Below are 19848 nucleotides of genomic sequence, written 5' to 3' on the forward strand. Positions count from 1 at the left end.
CACCGTTTCTGCTCTCATTGGAGTCCGACGTGTGCGAATCGCTGAGTGGGAGCTTCCCAGCTTGGTGAAGGAAGAGGTGAGCTGCAAGCCAGTGCCGCCATCCTGGAAGGCACGTTGATCGCTGATATCTTCCAGAAAGACGGCAGCTGCAAACCGATCGATCCTGAGAGCAGGTTCTACCATGATCTGCCACACGAGCAACAGAACTTCTGGACAGCAAGTCGAAGCACCACCCAGCCACCTCTCGCAACGTGAGTTGACCTAGATGGATACAGCAAGATTCCAGCCACTTACCTCTACTGCGAGAACAACACGCCCTCGTCTCCGGCAGTGCGGGAGATGATGGTGAAGCCAGCAGGTCTTGATGTGCAAGGACTGACGTGCGGAGTCGGACATTCACCATTCTTCAGCCAACCGCATGTCTTTGTCGGGAGCATACTCAAGTCCATACCCAGTGGACAAGCGAAGCATCCCTGGGGAGTGTCCAGATGGGCTCCCACTGCAAATTGGGAGCGGGTTGTGGAGACTGTTCGGAAGAACTTGGAGTTGGCAGTCCATAAGTGCCAAGTTCTGTCGCCGGCGTACGGTGGTGAGGGTGGATCGGGATTGCAGTGGGTGAAGACGAGTGTTGGTAAAGCGAGTCGCCTGACGGACGGTGGTGAGGGTGGATCGGGATTGCAGTGGGTGAAGACGAGTGTTGGTAAAGCGAGTCGCCTGACGGACGGTGGTGAAGATTTGGTGATTGCACAACTTCCATCCATAGCCCAGAGCCAGGCTCCTCAAAGATGTAGTCCCACCAAAGATATGTGCCCATGAGTTCGCTAAAGGCTCGCCATTCCGAGACATATGGGACCCGCTCGACGTATTCACGCAGTTTCTGTACGAAATATGGCTTCTCGGGGGTGTTGAGGGACGCCAGACCACCGAGAATCAAGGCCCACATCACCATAATGTTGTGGTCGCCAACATCATGGCCGTTATACGTAGTAGCGGACCTCCCGGCCTCGAATTTCTCGAACTGCTCCATAGCAGCACGAAGCTGTGTAGCCAGCCGAGGTCTGACTTGAGTCGTGGTTGGTAATGAGAACAAGACAAAGTCGCTATAGATGAGACCGGCCAGACGGCACATATCGCACAAAAAGTCGAGCCTCGACGGGTATGGTGGCATGTTTACTCCGATACTCAATAATTTGTGGTGAGTCTCGTTCGCTGCATTGATCAGATCAGCCAGACGTGGCGCATTCGGTCGACATTCTTGGTAGTGATCAAGAGCAACGGTGATTTCGCCGGCATTCCTGAGAATATTAGCCAGCCTCAGGTCGATGGAGTCCAGCTGTTTGAACCCTGTGCCAATGACTCTTGAGATGGCGATTGCTTGGTGATCAGGTTGATACCTGGGTCCTTTGAGAATCGGAAGAGAAGGCCGGAGCCATGGAAATGAGGGCGGTATTCCTAGTCTCGAACTGATCATCAAATCGGCACTAGGCAAGAGTCAGCTTCACCGGAATGCAAGGAAGGGGTCTGTCATTGACTCACAACTGCAGCAACTGCGAATTTCCAAAATCACGAGTTGACTCAATCCCGCCACGCTTAGTGACCAGTTCTAAGAGTGCTCCGATCAGATGGGGCACAATCGCCAGCCTTGCATAACGGTGAAGGTTTTGCGCAGTGGCCAAAGGTGATCTCCGGAAACTGTCAAGTGATGTTGTCTGATCTGGGGTGGTCAAAAGAGCCACCATGATCTGCGCCATGATGAGGGCATCGGAAGGCGGGCCTTTGAGCTTGCTGAGAGCCTTTCTGACCATGTTTAGACCTCGCTCGGAATGGCCCTGTGCCATTGCGTCGATCTCCTCGGAAAGCGGTTCCATATCGGCATCGGCGCGGTGCAAATTAACAGCAGCGGCTACTTGCAGGTGGAACATCATGGGCCATTCTTGGCCAACTCTCCTCCAGGAGATCTTGATCATCGAAGCTTCATTTTCCGAGGCAGTGGACAAGACTTTGGGATGGACATATTCATAGGCTTTTCCACGAGACTGAGGTCAGTATGGCAGAAGCGTTTGCGGAATCCAGGACAACGTACCCCAGTCAAGGATGGATTGGAGCTGGTTTGGGAGGATGGTATGGGGGTTGGTCTCAAATGGATCCACCTTGGCTTGTGACAACTGTGACCATGGACTGATTTCGAACTGGGCTGTCATGGGTGGATTCCTTGCGACGAGCTGAGTTCTCGTCGCACGAGACTTCACATTCTCATTGACCCATTTGACGACTGCTCCGCGTTTGGCGGCTCTCCGCTCATGGGTGACTTTGGCGGCATGAGCACGGGCTCGCTTCTCGACCGCCTTCCGGCCACCTGGAGCGTTTGTCGCATCGGGCACGAAGTGATAGGTCCTCGGTTGAGCCATTGCGAGGGTTTGATGATGGGCCAACTGCTCATGAGGCGTCGGGAGAAGCTGAGCGCATAGCTCTTTCGACGTACGATACGATTAAGGTGAGGTTGGTGACGGTGAGCCAAGCGAGCCGAGTTGAATTGGCTGAAGGAGCTGACACCGGCCGAGGTGCGCGGGCTAGGCAGGATTGGGTTCGCACGACTCATTCGGCTAGCGCCAACAGGCCGACGAGGGGTCGTCTGATCGGCTGCCTTTCCATGACTGCAATCCAGCACCGCGAGCCATTGTTGCTGTCGAGCAGAACGTATGCCTGTACGATGAAGGTTGAATATAAGCTCGAGATCACATATGCAAACTAAGATGCCCGGCCAGTCAACGTTGTCCAACGTTGGAGATGCGCATGCATAGCCGGGCCAGTGGACGTGCAAGTGCGCCGCTGAGCTGGCCAGCGCAGAGTGGCCACCCAGGCGAGCCCAGAACCCCCTCCCAGTGGGGGCGAGGGGAACTTGGGGCAGGCATCGGCAGCGGCGACACTGGGAGACCGGCTGCTTCACGAAATTGAGCTGCCAAGATGATGACGGTTATGTGACAGTGTCACGTGTTGTAACTGCCAAAGCACGTGATAACGCGTGAGGTATTACCACGTGACATACCTGACGATCACCCTCAGCTTTCTCGAGCCAATGTTCTTGGCGTGGCCATTGGCCCAGGGCTGCGTGACGCCTCATTTCCGCTCACGACGCGATTGATCACTTCTTGAACTGCGCTTCGTCAATACAACGTGAGATCATTTTGAACCTTCCCATTGGCCATATGCACAATCATCTATCACGCGTCTTGCCCTTGGCTCATTAGCTCTGTGGTCATGCCGCTCGCCGCTTGTCGCTATGTGCACTTTTCAAGATTACACCTCCATCTTCGGCTCTGCCTCCTCGCCTTCTATGGTCTGCATACCATGCACGATTGCCATGTGCCTGCATTAGTTTCCGCTATGGCGACCAAGATCCTGGGGAAATATGCAGTGGATGAAATCTAATCTGGGTTGGTGTCTTATTCTTCACGCTCCATGCGGCCACAAGATCATGAGGCTCTTTAAGAATCAGCTGCCGCCCAGCTGGTTTCGCTTCCAACTCGCGCTCTACATGGTGTGAGTCTTCTTCCCGGTTCTCTTTGCTTTCTTTTCTTGAATCTCGTGCTCTGCATCTTGCGAGGGCTGTCCATTCTTTACTCGAATATCTGTGTTCGCCGAGAGCTTCCACTCCTTGTCTATGCAACTGTCTGTCAGTCTTTAGGTGAAAATGCTTTCTCGGCTTTGTTACTTGTCTCTGCTCCCAGTGTTCGTCAGCTTCGTTCACACCGCGCCACTCGCACTCGACAAAAGAGGTACTTCCTGAATCCCAACGGTGACCTTAACCCAAGGCTGACGCCTCTTGGGCAGCTATTTCCCAGGATTTGCTCAACGAGCTGTCGTTCTTCGAGCAGTACTCTGCAGCGGCATACTGCCCAGAAAACAATGTGCCTACCTCCAACACAAGCATCAGCTGTGACGCGGACAACTGTCCTCTCGTCCAGTCCGCGGGCGCGGAGTCGATTCTTGAATTTCAGAAGTACTTCCACCCCGTCTTGCTCGAGCGACCGCAAGTCGTTTCGCAATGGAACGTGACCGTGCTAATTGCCGTGGCATGCACAGCGAGGGGTTGGCAGACTCGACCGGCTTTGTGGCCCTCGACCACACAAATCAATTAATCGTAATGTCATTCCGGGGCACCACGTCCTTCTCCAACATCCTCGCGGATATCAACTTGGTCATGGTCCCCTGGGACATCTGCCCTCTTTGCACAGCACACTCTGGCTTCCTCGACTCCTGGACGAGCGTAAAGCCCCAAATCGAAGGGGTTCTCGCGAGCGCACGACAGAGCTTTCCTACGTATGGGATTGTAGCAACGGGACATAGTCTCGGTGGCGGGATCGCCACGCTGGCGGCCGCCGATCTGAGGAAGAACTCTGGCTACGATGTCTCTTTGGTACGTTCAGCCGTGCTCGCCTCGCCCCACTGCGCTTTTCTCCAGAAGTTGACACATGCCACCAGTATACTTACGGCTCGCCGATGGTGGGCAACTATCTCCTCGCGACGTTCATCACCAACCAATCGTCGAACAACTTCCGGGTTACACACGCACAGGACCTCATCCCAAAATTGCCTGGGTACCCAATCTATGCGCACGTTTCCCCGGAATACTGGATCACATCGCCCACAGACGCGGTCGTCACGCCGAACGATGTCCAAGTGAGTAGCGGGGTTATTAATCTAAAGGGCAATCAGGGGCAGTTGGACAGCAGCATCGACGACCACGGCTGGTACTTTAACGACATTTCGGCGTGTTCGCCGGGGCTGGGGAGCGAGCTGGGGAGGTGACGTCGTCGAAAGGCCTGGAGAGAATGAGCTGTGTCAAGGAGAACTCTTCAACGACCAGTCTCACGCTAATGACCACTGCCGAAGCTTAACAACTTTTAATTAACGCATATCTTGATCACACCTCGATCGTTCTGGTTCGCAAGACACTTTGTAATTCAGACCAGCATGCTGCGCTTGTAGTGCCGCTGTCACGCTGCCATGACAGAAAGCAAGTAACGACATCACGAGGAGCAGCAGACACCCGCTCCGCTTAAACTTGAAGTATCCATTCGTAAGATGTCTTCCCTCGCCTGGCTACGGCGATGTCGTCTGCTTTGCCACGTTTGATCAATCTGCTGCGCACCGCTAGATATACAGCTGGCATTTCATGATCGTTCATCAGTGAGAGTTCGAGACCCCGGGACGCCCGACCCCTGCCTGGCCCCGACATTTTCAGTTATTGTCCAGCCCATCCCATCGGACTTGACTACCAACGCAACACGAACTCGACAGCTCGCGCTCCCTTGTTTCTACCTTAGTCAATTTCAATCTATGTATGGGCTACTACCTCTTGAGCCACGGATCTTGCCACGAGTAATGCGTAAAGCCAACGACCCCAGACCTCAGACTCAATGCGGTCCTGTCTGCGTGCATGCCACGGCAATCGGATCCGCGACCTCGAAGCCACAACCCGCGTCGCCACCAATAAGACATCGTAAACACTCACGACGTGGACCTTAGAGTTCCCTGGCACGATGACCCTTCACAAGATCTCGGATTACGAATCCCCCCTCTTTTCGATGCCGCGGGCTCTGCCACCACAACACCCCATTGATGTAGCGGTTTTTGAGTTTTGAGTTTTGAGTTCCAGGTCTCCGAGCACGAAAGGTCGGGATACGGATATGGGATACCTGGGGAGAGTCTGGGTGCCTCTTTACCCCGCATCATGGGTTATGTACACAGTACCTATTTTATGGATCGAACAATCCCGGCCAGCTTCTCCCTGCTTCTTGAATGGTTAAGGGACGTGGGACATAGGACTCGCGCGTCACTGTGTTTCTAAAGCTGCGTTGCTAGTAGTGATTGTGAGTCGCCCGAGGTCAACCGAGGTGAGCCACTTCAATTGTCGTGGACCACGCGTTTCACCACTTCTTTCGTATCTTAACCGAAGGGGTCGTTCGCACCACAAAGTCGAAAGAGCCAGAACCACAGCAAACAAACGTTCTGGCAAGTCCGATCTCCAGGTACAAGGATGGCATCTTCCAACACGGCGGCCATGCTTGCGCAGGCTGGCGTGCCGGCGTTCAAGTGTCCCCCGGGCACAAAGATGCACATCTTGGATCTGGGTACGCTGCAAGCTGACGAGGGATGGTAAGTTGCTTTCCCCCCACGGGGCCGGTCCAAGCTTGCAAGTACCAGAGATCAGAGATCAGGGTCACTGACGGGCACCGTATTGCAGGCTGCTTCGCGGCGGAAACAGCAGCTCGCTAAGCAACAAGAACCCGGAGAACAAGCGGCGGGATCTGATCATCTTGTCTGCTCTGATTGAATATCCTGGCGTTGGACTGATTCTGTATGAGACCGGCTGTGCCGAGGACTTGCAAGTCGTACGTCAGTCCGTCCCCTGTGTTCTGATTCCACCCTGGGAACCATATGAGGGAGTCGCCATATACTGACCAACCCGGCGCAGGCGTGGCCGGCGCCGTTGACCGACGTCTTTCCTCGCATCGGCTATAGTGACGAGCAAAAACTGCCCGCCGCGATCAAGGCCACGGGCAACGACATCAAGGACGTCAAGGCCGTGGTCATAGGCCACCTGCATCTCGACCACGCCGGCGGGCTCGAGCACTTCATGGGCACCGATGTGCCCATTTACGTGCACGAGGAAGAATTCAAGCACGCATGCTGGGCCGTCGGGACTGGGGCCGACCTTGGCGTTTACCTGCCTGGCTACATGTCGCTGGACAAGTTGAAGTGGAATACCTTCAGCGAAGACCACTTGGAGCTGTACCAGGGCATCACGTTGCACCATTCGCCTGGCCATACGCCCGGCCTGTGCATCATGCAGGTGAATCTCGAGCGGAGTGGGACGTGGATCTGGACGACGGATCAGTTCCACATTGCCGAGAACTACGAGTTGAGTCATCCGCACGGCTGGCTTGCGAGGGATCATAATGCGTGGATCAAGAGCTTGAAGATGATCCAGCGGCTGCAGAGGTTATTTGATGCAAAGTTGGTGTTTGGGCATGATATGGATGTTGCGAAGAAGTATATGGGGAAGGTGCACGATTGAGGTATTGCGACATGTCGCTTAATGACAACTTACGGCTGGAGAAGGGAGCCACTCAACGGTCAATGTGTAGCTGGCTTGAGAGTAGTTTGCCTTTCGATCGGGGTCGTCGGTTGTTGTAGTGTAGGACCTTACCTAACGATTTGTTGCCTACTCACCGTCCGGCGCCTGCATTATTGTCCGTCTGTCATTCCGCTTCACGAGTCGGCTACAATCAGGAATCACGTATTCGATGCTCGTCAGTTGTGGCTTGTGAACTAATCAGGTCGAAGAGAAAATATACCAATGTAGGTTAGTGAAGTTTGCGTCTGCTAAGGACCGCGAGACGTCCTTCCTGTTGTTCCGCACGGCAAGGTCAAAATCGCTGCGATGAATAATCTGCATCACCCTGCACCTACCCTGAGCATTTTCGATGATGAAAGGTGTGTCGTGAACATGCAAGGTGCTGGTCGGAGTGGGCCTGAGGGCCATAAATAAACGGGCAGAGAAGCATTCGTAACCGACATCCTGCAATGCTGATGTGTTTCTCAGCGGCAGCTCTCCTCATTGAGTATAGTGAACAGCATCGGAAATGGCCCCTAAACTGGAGCGTTGCATGACCGTGCGAGGATACATCGCGGTGGGCGACGACATCCTTCATATAAAAAACGTCCTCAACGGGCCGCAGAGGAGCTTCATTCCGGTCACAGGGGGTTACATCAGGGGCGTGGGTCCAGCGGAAGGGCTTGAGGCAGAGATCAGTCCGGCGTCCTCGGATGGTGTTCTGGTATGTAGAGTCGGTTGCTGCTTCTGGTGGAGAATAGTTGCACCTGGGGATGTGCTAGACAAGCCTCTCTTTCTGACTGCTTGTTGGGTGGAGGTTAACATCAGTATCTCAGATGAACCCCTCCACCAACACCGCGCATCTTAATGTCCGAGTCGGAGCGCGCTCATCTACCGGAGCGGCCATCTTTGTCCAATACCAGGGCATAATTAAAGTCAACGAGGCGGGGGGCAAAGTCCTTTCCGGTGCATCAGATGCCAAATCCACAGAGTATGGAGAGCAGGAATGGTTCATTTCACCGCTCATTGAGAGGAGCGACGAACGGTTGAAGTGGATGGAGGAATCGGTGTGGGTTGGACAGGGACACTGGGTCGTTGATGAGCAGGGCAGTGCCGTTGAATACCAGGTGTATAGGCTAGTGAATTGAGTTAACATGGCGATACTGTAAAGACTGCCAATTGCAGACGCCTCTGGTGGCACTCAGAGGGCGCAGATATTTAATTGAAGATGCTGCTGCTGAGCGTGTCGGCGTGTCAAACGCGCCATCACCTGATCAGCGGTGGAGTTGAGTTGGTCCTCAGCACCAATTCCCTCTCAGGCCATCTGACGCCAACAATTGCATTCAAGTTCATCGTAGCAGCGCTGCTGAGTCCGAAGCGGTTTCCAGCACTGGGAGCGGTGTAGCCTTCGGGCGTGAAGGCAATGAACAATGTTGAAACGGTAGCCCTGCGCATAGCAAGAAATTGCTTACAAGCTACAACATGTCGACGGTTCCCGTTATCCGCCTCGCAGCCACGGCTCCTCGACCTGTTCCCCTTCCACAAGAAACAGCCTCTTGCCACAGGGCACCGTCCTTTTTCCCAGCTTACACCCTGCCGGTTCAGCCAGTCTGCAGTCGCTCGCAAACTCAAGCCATATGGATCTGACAAGAAGCCGGAACAGGGATTGAGATTCCAGGACAAAGACTTGAGCGATGACCAGATACTAGCCATATTTGGGCGTGATGCTCCTCCTACGCAACTCGCGAATCGAATACTCCGCGTCCTACATGGCCGTCGCACCGATGGGACCCTCGATCTGCCACTGCCGAAAGACGTCGAGGCGCAGTTGGAAGAATACCCTCAAGCAGTCGAGGAAGGGCTCCAATACCTGAGACAGGCGTATCCGATCGACGAAGATGAAGCCATCCTGTACCGCATTGAGCGGGAAGAGGATCCTCGCGAAAAGGATCATCCATCGGTATTGATGCAGCGGGGCCAAGACCTCGGGCTCTATAAAACACAGTCGGCACCCCAGGATGAAGCTTACTATGGTCCTCAGAGTGGTTATTACCAGGCCGAGCTCAGTGACAAGGAGCACGATCCCTACGGCAAGAGCGAGCTCGACAGGATTCGAGCAGAGAACGACGCCAAAAGGGCCAGGGAAGAGGAGGAACTACAGGCACAGATTGACGCAGAAATGGCAAAGGCTCAAGAGTTGCACGAGGAACGGACCAGAGCCGTCGCCCAGCGTCCAGAACAGGGCTTAGAGACGGCCAAAGAGCTGAGACCGCCCAACAGCTTTGAACGATGGGTGCTCCGGGCCCGCAATCGAGCACAGTCGAAGTTGGCTCTCGATTCGCCCGAGATCGCTCATATGTCCACGTTTCAACGCGTGTTCCCATCATTCTTGCTGGCCGCAGCTCTCTGCGTCGGTTGCTATTTCTTCGCCCAGGCGTGGACCCGACCAAAACAGTCGGACCGGTTCTTTCCAGACGTGTCTCTATCCTCTGCTACCGTCGGCGCCCTGGTCGCGCTCAACACCGCAGTCTGGGTGCTATGGAAATTGCCTCCTTACTGGTCGATGCTAAACAAGTACTTCCTATTCGTTCCGGCGTATCCTTATGCTCTCAGCAATCTGGGCACTCTATTCAGCCATCAAAAGCTATGGCACTTGAGCATGAACATGCTGGCTTTGGCCATATTCGGGCTTCCTCTCCACGAAGAGATTGGCCGGGGCAATTTCCTGGCCATATACTTCGCCTCAGGCCTGATAGGAGGGTTTGCGAGTTTCGCGCGCCACGTCATTCAGGGCAACATGGCGACATCCGTATTGGGTGCGAGTGGTTGCGTCTACGGCGTCATGTCCGCCTACCTTGCTCTCCACACGAAGTAAGAATGCTCCTCCCCAGGGCCTGACCACAAGGATAATCTGATACTGACATGATAACCTATAGTGATCGGTTCTCTCTTTTCTTTGTACCAGACAAGTACACAGAGACGCTGTCTTTCAGTGGTGGTGCAATTTTCTTCCTCATTGCCGCCGGCCAGGTCTTTGGGGTGGTAGGACGCTTGGGAAGGTCCGACTATCTCGACCATTTGGTTGGTATGATGGTTGGTTTCTTTTCAGCTCGATGGTGGCAGAACAACGGCGTGAAGAAAGAAAAGCCAGACAAATCGGTAAGGCTCGGATCGTGGTGGAATACTCTGCTCGGCAAGGACAATTAAACTTCGGGGCCTGTCATCTAGAGCTAGCAAGCACCACAGCGGGCATGCTCAAAGTCGTTGCTCGAAGATTGGGACAACAAAGTCACCGGCTCATACAGGCTCTGAGCACATTCGTGTGGGTGATTGACGGTAATGAAAGGTTCAGATTCCATGAGAAGCAGGTTGCGTCGCTCACCAGGTCTCCACTTTGGCCAAGTACTGGGTCTCTTGTCGAGCCGTACTGGAAGTAGGGACAGGGGACAGCAGTGGTCCTGTCGGACACGTTCTTTGTGCCTCGTCGAGCTGGGAAGTTGTCAGTCGAAGTGAGCGTGAACATCATGGTCCCACTCGTCCTGTCCGGGCACTGGAGCGTTCAGCACGGTCTGGTTGAGACCGTCGACTCCACCGAATTGATCAGGAAGTAAAGGATCAGACCCCGGTCTACGGTAGGCTACCACAGAACAACGGTTCCGGGGGGCTTCAACGCCCGTAGTCAAGTATTATATCTCGAAGTAATTTCGTTGTGGCCCCTTTTGTGGGAGGCTTGCAACGAGGGCCAGATGTCTTGGGGAGTATTCCCCTTTGAAGTGCTCTATGACGATAAACACGCACTCACCTTCATCGTACATAGCCCACAGCCGTAGCACGGCGACGAACGACAGATGTTGATGCTGATGTAGAAAATCTAGATTGTTTCCTTGACGGATCTTGGTCCCTGAACCGTATTCAACAACCAAGTGCGCACCTACCAATAGCCTTGGCTGTCTGTGTGGAGCGCTGGTGCTATGTAGTGCCGGCTGGTCGAATCTCCTGCGTAGCAGGAAGGGAAGCTGGAAGTTGATCTGGTGCGACGTAATATGGATCATTCGGCGGTGTTCATATCTCTTTCAAGGAGTGTGTCTGGTGTGCTCAGTGTCTGCCGAACCATCGTGCATAACCGGTAAATGAGCTCCTGAATTGAAGAGAGCTGGCTTTCTTTGTTTCTTGATTATTCGTGAGAAATCTTCATCAAGCGTAACGAGAGGCCTCCTCAGAGCCCGTGTCGGATTAAGATAGCATTGCCTCTGGGCAGCGAGGCCAGCTGGGGTAATTATGGCGTGTGGTAAGCGTAGCAGAACTTGCGGGAGAAGACTTCCTGCTACTCGTACTTCCGGGTTCTGATCTGCGCAGTCCTCCTTTCTTGTCCTACCTCGTACCTTGACACGATAATTGGGTGGAGAGCGTCGAAGAAGATTGTGGCGGCTAGAGGAGCTCAGGGACAGCAGGTTTTGGCTTCAAGTACTGTGAACGGAATACGGTGGATCAAAAACGGTGAAGCAGGAAACCACCAAGCTGCTTCACCGAGCGCACGCGAACCCCGCCATTGACCCATGAACGCTCTCAGCCTGATGTGTACTGTAAGTACTACGTGCTGGACGGTTTTCCCCTTCGGCCAGGGTCGACCACCTGGTCATGCTTTAATGCGAAAGGCAGGTCAACCGAGGGGAGCAATCGCGGGGAGATGCAAGGCCACTTCAATTGCCCGGTGGGTGCTGGTGGCACATTGAAGAATCAGCATATATCCCAATAAGCTGCTGCGAGATCAAAAGACATCATCCATGATGGGCACCGAACCTGCCGAGACTTGCTATTTCTTCGTGGATGACTCCAACATATGGATCGAGGCCCAGAAATTCGCCGCCTCGGGCAACAGCCGGATGCCCAAACTGACAGACAGCGACAGCGACCCGCGCCTCAGGATTGACGTCGGGAAATTGATCGACATGCTCCGCAAAGACCGCAGTCAAGGAGCTTCGTTTCTCTATGGCTCGCGCCCACCACCTAATGATTCAGTGTGGAACGCGTTTGAGAAGTACAAGTTCAAGACCAAGATCTATGATCGCGCGCGCGGGAAAGAGAAGGAGGTGGACAACTCCATGGCGACGGATCTGAGCCATGCAGCCACCGATCTCAGCGTTAGGGCCGAGTACGATGTGAAGTTCAAACAGCAGAAAGCCAACACGATATTCGTCGCCATCACTGGAGACCGCGACCTGCTGCCGCCAATCAAGAGAGTGCTGGAGTCTGACATCCGGGTGGAGGTCTGGGCCTGGAAGTCCGGGATCTCGACGGAGTACCTAAAGCTGAATTCCGAGGACGGTCTGCTTTCGGTATTCTATCTGGACTGGATTTTCGACAAGATTTCCTTCACCAATTTCCGCTCTACCCGACGGAGCAAGGCCGGTAAGATCGATCCGAGCCAGACGATTGTGCTTTGCGAGTTTGCGGACCTAGGCGGGGATCACCTCGAATCTTTCGTCCACGAGCAGCTCATCCAGTTGGGGCGCTTGTTCTACACGACTCTGTCGAAAGCGGAGACGGAGGTATTTGTGGAGTTTCCGAAGGTAAAGAACATCGAGGCTGTAATCCACAAGGCACGAGAGCTGTTTAAGGGAGTTTTGACCGTGCTGGCATGGCCCGAATACTCAAGTCGTTTCCGTGAGGACCTCCCGGCCATGGTCGAAACCAGCAATATGTATGCGCCGTTGACGGATGATAATGACCAAAACTCCACTGATGTCACAGCGAAAGAAGAAGACAAACATGTCGAACGCGAAGTCAAGCCGTCTAGTACCACAGATCCTGAGAGTGGACGCAGAGAAAGCGAAGAGATGCAAGGTCTCAATGACCCCGACGACAACGATGGCTGGCAAGTTGCGGCTCGATCCGACCTAGGAAGAGACCATCGTCGCGGCCTGCGCCGAACTCAGCCATGTCCTGACCGCGTTCGCTGCAAGAAAAGAGGCGAGTGTGGTTACCGCCATAGTGATGAGGAGCGGAACCTGTTTCGGGACAATCCAAACCTGAATTTCCAGCTGTGGAAGACCAAGAAGTGCACCCGCGCCTACGGTCACTCCAGCAAACGATGTGCATTTGCCCACGGGCAGAACGAAGCATGGTGCCTTCGGTGCCGTCATGAGGGTCACTATAACGAAGAGTGCCGGTATAGAAGTTCAGAACCTGGTAGGTAGGTGCCCCTGATCGACACTGGCGAGTTATCCGGTCAGAGCGGCCATCAACACTGCCGGATTGATACTCCAACAGCCGTCCAGTGGCGCGCTGGGTCAATATCGCAACGTGGCGCAACCAATTTGGGTGGTGCGCTAGCTCAATGGACAGGAAGCCCGCCTCATCTAGTGGACCTATATACGTGACCCGAACTTGAAAGTCCACAAGCACGTCTCTCTGACCACCTTTGCCCCAGTTATATAGGCACAAGCCACTCTAGCCGAGAACTGGCTCGACTCCAGAGTGGTCACATATCTTCAGACAGGGCTCTGACCTTGCCAAGGGAATGATATTCTTATGGTAGCCGTGATGATGACCGTGAATCACGAATCCCAGCAGAACGTACGCCCTCTGCCACTCCGCCTCACCAGGGAGTAGATCAACATCCAGTATTGGCGTCATAGCACTCTGGTTGAGAAGAGTACCAATGCTTCCAAGTCCACTGAGGGGGGACGGAAGGTACTCCCATGACTCGTAGCCGCCGCCTGTTCCTGGACAAATCCAGAGTCTAGAGAGACGCCATACTTTCCAAGGGCTTTCAGGAAGTCTTCCATGTTTTGCAACCACGCGATGCCACATAGACACCCATCAAAACTGTCCATCGTGGTGCTTTATGTTGAGGTGGAACGTGCCCTTTCCATGTGATGTTGATTGATCAAATAGGAGATGCGCGTCGAGGCATCGGAGGTGACAGAGAAGGGTATAAGAGCTTGGAACCACCGACGGGAGACGACGTGGCGTTCTTATCGTCATGTCAAAAGCGGCGGCGCGGGGCCGGAAGGGGCAGGGGCCCCTCAACCGGAGGCGGGTTTCCTGGCTACAATTTGACAGTCCGAAAATGGTGCATATGAACTTTTCCCGAGCACTGCTTGTGCTTCAGACTTTGGATGTTATTGAGCCACGACCATATCTCTACTGTCGAAGCCCTAGTGTCTTGTCATAGGGATTTCTGTACCTAGCCGGCGCATCCCTTTTGTCGCGCATCACGCGCTTCATATGTAGCTCATTTAACCCACCGCTTCTTCGAGTACCACACCCGCCATGGCGGATCACTCAACCACCCCGTCACCAAGCTCCCTCACCCTCCTTCACACGCTGCACCACCCTGGCAGCGGCTCTTCGCGCTCATGGCAGTCCCTCCCGCACCCGGACCCCTCTACCCCGCTACTGGCAACCGCCTCGGCCGATAAAAGCGTAAACATCTACTCGCTGAGGGATTTCTCCCTCGTGTCCACAATATCTGGCGGACACAAGCGCAGCGTGCGGACCGTGGCGTGGAAAGATTTCGGCCGTCCCAAAAAGAATGCCAGAAGGAAGCCCGTCGTGCTAGGAACGGGCAGCTTCGACGCCAATGTCGGCATATGGGTGTGGAATGACGAGCGGCGGCGCGCGCAACTGGGGCTCGGACTCGACGGTGGTGAAACAGGCGACTCGCACGCCTCAACATCAGAGGATGCCTTTGAGACGGACATGAACGACGACATGGAAGAATGGCACTTCAGCACCCTGCTTACAGGTCCGGACAGCGAGATCAAATCCATTGATTTCAGCCCGCCGCATTACCCTGCGAATATTCTGGCCACGAGTTCGCGAGACAAGAGCGTATGGATCTGGGAGGAGGTGGAGCCCGAGGAGTGGGAGACCATTGCCGTGTTGAGCGAGCATACGGGCGATGTCAAATGTGTCGGGTGGTGCACGGGCGCAAAGAGGAGGAAAGTCCAGAAACGGAGGAGCGGCGTCGCGCGAGGACAGGGAGACGGAGATCTGGAGATGGGTAATGGGGCTGAAGCGCAAGTTAATGGTCTTTCTTCATCACTGCAACACGGCAGCGCAGAGGATGAGGATGAAGAAGACGAGATCGTGGGTGTTCGCCCCATCCTCGCGTCCGGGTCCTATGACGACACGATCCGTCTATGGCGCGACGTGGAAGAAGAAGGTGACTGGATCTGTGTGGCAGTGATAGCTTCGCATACAGGCACGGTCTGGGATTTGAAATGGGAGGGCTACATCAACTACTCGGTCCTCGATAATTCCCACGGCGCAACAGCCGAAGAGGAGCATACCGCGATTCGGGCCTTTGAAGAGGATTGGCAGCCGCGCATCGTTTCCTGCTCCGATGACTTGACCGTCCGCGTATGGCGGAAGCAAATGAGTGCAGCTGAGAAGGAGAAACGACGGCAACAAAGGCAAGCAGGTGCAGCTACCAACGCTGCTGCGCCCATGGGATTTGCGTCGAGCAGGATACCCTCGGTGATACGGCCCATGAGCGCGATGGAAAACTGGGTCGAGGACGCGATTCTCCCGCAAGCTCACGTGCGGAGCGTCTACGCGGTAGATTGGTCCAGACGTACAGGCCTGATAGTCAGTTGCGGAGGCGACGGGACGATTGCCGTGTACAGAGAGGTTGCGGCACCCGGGCCGGAAGGAGAGGATGTCGTTATGAACGGCACGGCTGCAGATCCTCCGACCCCCGAGAATTACACGGCTGAGGAAAGCGAGCCCTATAAGCTGCGTAAGTCGACATGGGAAATCGTAGCGCTGATGGAAGCAGCGCACGATGAGTACGAAATCAACCACGTCTGTTGGGCTGAGAGGAGGGACAAAGACCGACGCTTTGACGGCGAGGAGATGATCGTGTCTACAGGCGACGAAGGCGCCGTCAGGATATGGACTTTACCCGAGGATTTGGTGAAGGATGTACAATGATGACGATGCTCTAGTGTGTGTGTGAAGCGAGAATCAGCACAATTGTCGAGATAGAAGATAAATACCTAGTGTCCCCCCAAAACTACAAGTACCATGATCGCTTGTGCTTGTGCCTATGCTGTCTTCAGCATATCATCTCCACCGTCTGAGTCCAGGTGCCTGCGCTGACGCCTACACCCACGCCCATCTACCGTGGCTGACAGTAATGCCAACTCCGTTGCCTTGTGCGTCCCCGGTTGACAAGCGTCAACCAGGTCCGGCAGAATCATACCTATCCCTAACTTCACACTCACAACCACAACCACGTCCCTCATTCCTTGATCCTTTCCCCCCTTCGACACTGTATTCGTCTTCATAGCTTCTACCTTCTCAATCCCTATCACAATCATCCTCTCGGGCTCCAAGTTAAACCACACAGGCGCGGCAGGGGCGAGTCCGAGACGAGACGATATTGTGTGACACGAAAGTCAAAAGTCCTGGGAGGCAGCTCAACTCCCGCCGCCTGGGCACTCCGAAACGAAAAGCCGAAATGATTGGACGCGGTCCTCATCCTCCTACTCCTCTTCATCAAACGATAGAAGAGGTCATAAGTGGTGGACAATATAAGGCACAGGCTCAGCAACAACATACACACAACGGTTGCATGCAAACTTGACAAGTCGAATCAGCGTGGTCTTTCTCTTCGCCTTCCGATTGAAGAACGAAGAACACCAACCCATGAGATGGAGAGTAGACCAGACCGGCAGCGTTGGCCACCACTGGGTATAGCCATATCGTACTCGGTAACATGAAATTCACCATGATCTTCGTTCGAGTGGAGGTTGTGATTGAGTTTTTGACCTTGAGCCCTATCGTCGAATTGAAATTCATTACAATCTGCTGCTGAGAAAAGGTTGTAGTAGAGTTCTTGATTTTGTGTGCTTCGGCACTTACTTGTCAGCCTGGTATACGAGGCTGTAGGGAGGGTAAACTTCACTTTGTTGGCCAGAAGGGGTCGAGGAGGGCTCATTAACTGATAGCGGTGTTCGTCGTCGTACTTGTAAGTAGATGATCTTCTGCCTTTGGATTCCTGCACACTCCGTCACGCGATTCAAAGCTCATCCTTCGGCCACGTATGCCTCCTTTCGAAGTTGCTTGGCTGCCTTGCGGGCCTGGTTCATGCTCCCACCCAGCAACTCCAGCTGTTGAGTCCTTTCGGCCAGGGCATCCTCCGTCACGTCGTCCAAGATGAATCGGCCCATCTGGCCGCTCCTCCACCGTTGAACAAATTGCAGAGCCGAGGATTCAAAGTCCGGGAGTCCGCCCTTCTTCAAGCGGCCCTGCTTCCGTGCGAGACCCTCCAGCACAGCGAAGATATCGTTACTAGGCTCCCAGAACATATTATACAGTTTTGGGTCCCGAAGATTGAGGTGGTACAGAAGATAATCCGCAATGGTTGTCGGCGGGATGATGGTATCCTTGACACTCCCGCACAGGGCCAGCTTGAGCATACTCTCCGCATCCGGGACATAGGGCACAAACACGCCGGGGGTGTCGAGCACGTAGACGGCCTCCCGACCATCCTCGGCCTCTATGATCTTCACGTCGCTCCCGATCTTCCTCGTCACCCCAGGCTGATCGCCCGTCCGCGCAGCTTTCTTCTTCCCCAAGCTGACGTTGCGGAGCGCGTTGAGAAGAGACGACTTGCCCACGTTAGGCATCCCCACGACCATGAGGCGAGTGCCGAATAGAGAGGTTGATGCGTTGGCGTGGGCGCGGGCGAAGTCGAGGACTTTGCTGATCGTGGCGCGAGCCTTGATGTCCGTGAAGAAAGATATCGAGGGGGCGTCCCATTTCTGGATGATCTGCTCTCTCTGCACCATCCGTCAGCATTGGTTCTCACTAGATCTCTCGCTCCGCGCAACTACCTGCTTGTCCTCGTTCGTGAGATTGCTCCCCAGGTCCTGCTTGGTGTAGACGATCAACCGTGGACGCTCGCCCAGATTCGCTTCGAACATGGGATTGCGGGACACAATGGGTGTGCGATAGTCACGGCACTCGATGACGAGGTCGATCTGCGACACCATGGATTTCATTTTCGACAGCCCGGCGGCATGATGGCCTAGGTAGTAGGATCTAGGAATGGAACCCAGGTGCGGATACATCTGGCGCGGGACGAACGTGGCCATCGTAGGTCACGTAGTTCGGGGTTCGTGTTCGGGTTCGCGGATGGCGGAGCCATTGTGCTCACTTTGTCTCCTCAATGCATAGACGCAGGGGCATTGGGATGGTGAAGAGGGATACATTAAAACAAGGCGTTGAGGTCAATTTCGATTCTAATTACGTCGAAGTGGTTGTGGTCGAGATCACATACGGTGGAGCAGAAAGGCAATTCATTCATCCTTATTCTCTAGACTCTGCCTCTCTTCTTTCTGACTGCTACACGTACCGTTCGTGCAATCAAGCCAGCATCACTCTTCTTGTCCTTCCACGGCGGTGCTGCTGCTGCAGTCGATTGTTTCTAGTTTCGCACTGATCAGCGTTCTATCCTGATTGCGGGGACTTCCCATGACGCTCCACGCACATCTGACGGATTGTGCGGTCTCCTCTGCCATTCATAATCAAATGCTCGCCTTGACAAGCTACCTTTCAGCCGACCACCTTGGCTAACGAGCACGAGGCTCCGGGAGTAGTCGGCTCGCGATAACTCTTACCGCACAACTTGGACTTTTGATTAACGTGGCATGGTTGATTAGCTCTGCCCACCTACGTCCGCAGTGCGTTACGGGGCACGAGGTCGCCTATTTGCCTTTACCTCGCGGGTTGCGCCCGGCACTTCAATCTGAGGTATTTTGGGAGCCGCAGCAGCAGAACCGTGCAACTACCTCTTCACCGCAACAAATGCTTCATCTAGCGACATGGCTCTGGATTTGCTCACCATTGATCCCTGCTACTTCCACAGCTCAGCTGTGAGTCCAAGCCGCATGCGGCTGTGGACAGTCATAACGCAATGGAACAGACTTGCGGACATATTGTCCACCCGCGGACCACAAACACGAATCGAGGACAATGATGCAGAAGAGACCACTGTGCTGCCGGACCTCATGCCTGCAAGCACGACAGAAATTTCCTTTTGATCATGTCAAGCCCAGCCTCCTCCCACCTGTGATCTCTCTCTGGCAAGAAGCTGTGCAAGGTGGGTGCTGCCCTGGACAATTTATCTATTGTTGGCATCAATGAAACCACAACTCGTGCTGTCGAGCAATCCTTCATGGACCTGGAGAGCGCGCAACCGTAGCATGGTAACAGGATAGCCTCAGCCGTAATGAGGGCGTAGGGCTCATTGTCACACTTACTGAAGTAAGGGACCCTGGAGTTGCGTTTCTCGGCTACTACGATATTGCACTGAGCCCTAGGCCACATGACGGTATGACCTGAATCCACCAATCCTGAAGCATTATCCCAGCGCCAGAGAGCTGTGACCGCTAGTTGAAATGTGCCAGATGCTATTTAGCGTCGACGATATTATGGACATGGTGGTTTTGAAACAAGCTTTGCCCTGCAAGGCTGGATGGGAGCTACTTGACCCGAGCAGCCGTACCGAATGACCTCGACCAAAGCGCTTATAAAGCCATGGAACCATATGATTTGCTACGGGAGCCACTGGAATCGCTATGCAACATATGCGGAGAGTCCTTCTGTCACTCTGACAACCAGTTCGTTTCTCAAGCATCATCCCACACAGCCCTTTCAGAGCCGACGTCCCACGATCAGCAGGCCAGAAACAAATCGGCGAGTACCCGGGGAGT

The 19848-nt window shown here is 54.3% G+C and overlaps 10 protein-coding genes across 10 annotated transcripts; 6 read left to right on the top strand and 4 right to left on the bottom strand.

Moving 5' to 3' along the window:
• Nucleotides 1–439: 439 nt before the first annotated feature.
• On the bottom strand, nt 440–2408 carry A1O7_08349 (uncharacterized protein; the record flags this gene model as incomplete). The annotated part of the gene is made up of 3 exons (XM_007762342.1): nt 440–1481; nt 1537–2023; nt 2084–2408. 3 exons carry the CDS (start codon nt 2406–2408, stop codon nt 440–442), a joined length of 1854 nt encoding a protein of 617 aa, XP_007760532.1.
• A 1637-nt stretch (nt 2409–4045) lies between these two features.
• A1O7_08350 (uncharacterized protein) lies at nt 4046–4809 on the top strand (the record flags this gene model as incomplete). Its single annotated transcript, XM_007762343.1, has 2 exons — nt 4046–4417; nt 4483–4809. 2 exons carry the CDS (start codon nt 4046–4048, stop codon nt 4807–4809), a joined length of 699 nt encoding a protein of 232 aa, XP_007760533.1.
• Nucleotides 4810–6040: 1231 nt separating this feature from the next.
• On the top strand, nt 6041–7081 carry A1O7_08351 (uncharacterized protein; the record flags this gene model as incomplete). Its single annotated transcript, XM_007762344.1, has 3 exons — nt 6041–6159; nt 6248–6395; nt 6479–7081. 3 exons carry the CDS (start codon nt 6041–6043, stop codon nt 7079–7081), a joined length of 870 nt encoding a protein of 289 aa, XP_007760534.1.
• A 568-nt stretch (nt 7082–7649) lies between these two features.
• Nucleotides 7650–8268, top strand: A1O7_08352 (uncharacterized protein; the record flags this gene model as incomplete). The annotated part of the gene is made up of 2 exons (XM_007762345.1): nt 7650–7844; nt 7957–8268. The coding sequence occupies 2 exons, from the start codon at nt 7650–7652 to the stop codon at nt 8266–8268; spliced, it is 507 nt and encodes a 168-aa protein (XP_007760535.1).
• Nucleotides 8269–8543: 275 nt separating this feature from the next.
• On the top strand, nt 8544–10327 carry A1O7_08353 (uncharacterized protein; the record flags this gene model as incomplete). Its single annotated transcript, XM_007762346.1, has 2 exons — nt 8544–9991; nt 10057–10327. 2 exons carry the CDS (start codon nt 8544–8546, stop codon nt 10325–10327), a joined length of 1719 nt encoding a protein of 572 aa, XP_007760536.1.
• A 511-nt stretch (nt 10328–10838) lies between these two features.
• On the bottom strand, nt 10839–11182 carry A1O7_08354 (uncharacterized protein; the record flags this gene model as incomplete). Its single annotated transcript, XM_007762347.1, has 1 exon — nt 10839–11182. A coding segment is annotated over one exon (343 nt), but the record flags the coding sequence as incomplete, so codon positions are not given.
• A 725-nt stretch (nt 11183–11907) lies between these two features.
• Nucleotides 11908–13317, top strand: A1O7_08355 (uncharacterized protein; the record flags this gene model as incomplete). The annotated part of the gene is made up of 1 exon (XM_007762348.1): nt 11908–13317. One exon carries the CDS (start codon nt 11908–11910, stop codon nt 13315–13317), a length of 1410 nt encoding a protein of 469 aa, XP_007760538.1.
• Nucleotides 13318–13447: 130 nt separating this feature from the next.
• On the bottom strand, nt 13448–13831 carry A1O7_08356 (uncharacterized protein). Its single transcript, XM_007762349.1, has one exon. It carries the CDS (start codon nt 13754–13756, stop codon nt 13571–13573), a length of 186 nt encoding a protein of 61 aa, XP_007760539.1. The 5' UTR covers nt 13757–13831; the 3' UTR covers nt 13448–13570.
• A 564-nt stretch (nt 13832–14395) lies between these two features.
• A1O7_08357 (uncharacterized protein) lies at nt 14396–16060 on the top strand (the record flags this gene model as incomplete). Its single annotated transcript, XM_007762350.1, has 1 exon — nt 14396–16060. One exon carries the CDS (start codon nt 14396–14398, stop codon nt 16058–16060), a length of 1665 nt encoding a protein of 554 aa, XP_007760540.1.
• A 1097-nt stretch (nt 16061–17157) lies between these two features.
• Nucleotides 17158–18228, bottom strand: A1O7_08358 (uncharacterized protein; the record flags this gene model as incomplete). The annotated part of the gene is made up of 2 exons (XM_007762351.1): nt 17158–17913; nt 17968–18228. 2 exons carry the CDS (start codon nt 18226–18228, stop codon nt 17158–17160), a joined length of 1017 nt encoding a protein of 338 aa, XP_007760541.1.
• Between the last annotated feature and the right edge of the window lie 1620 nt (nt 18229–19848).

This window comes from Cladophialophora yegresii (genome assembly GCF_000585515.1).
Source record: "Cladophialophora yegresii CBS 114405 chromosome Unknown aczIN-supercont1.6, whole genome shotgun sequence".
NCBI classification, from domain to species: Eukaryota; Fungi; Ascomycota; class Eurotiomycetes; order Chaetothyriales; family Herpotrichiellaceae; genus Cladophialophora; species Cladophialophora yegresii.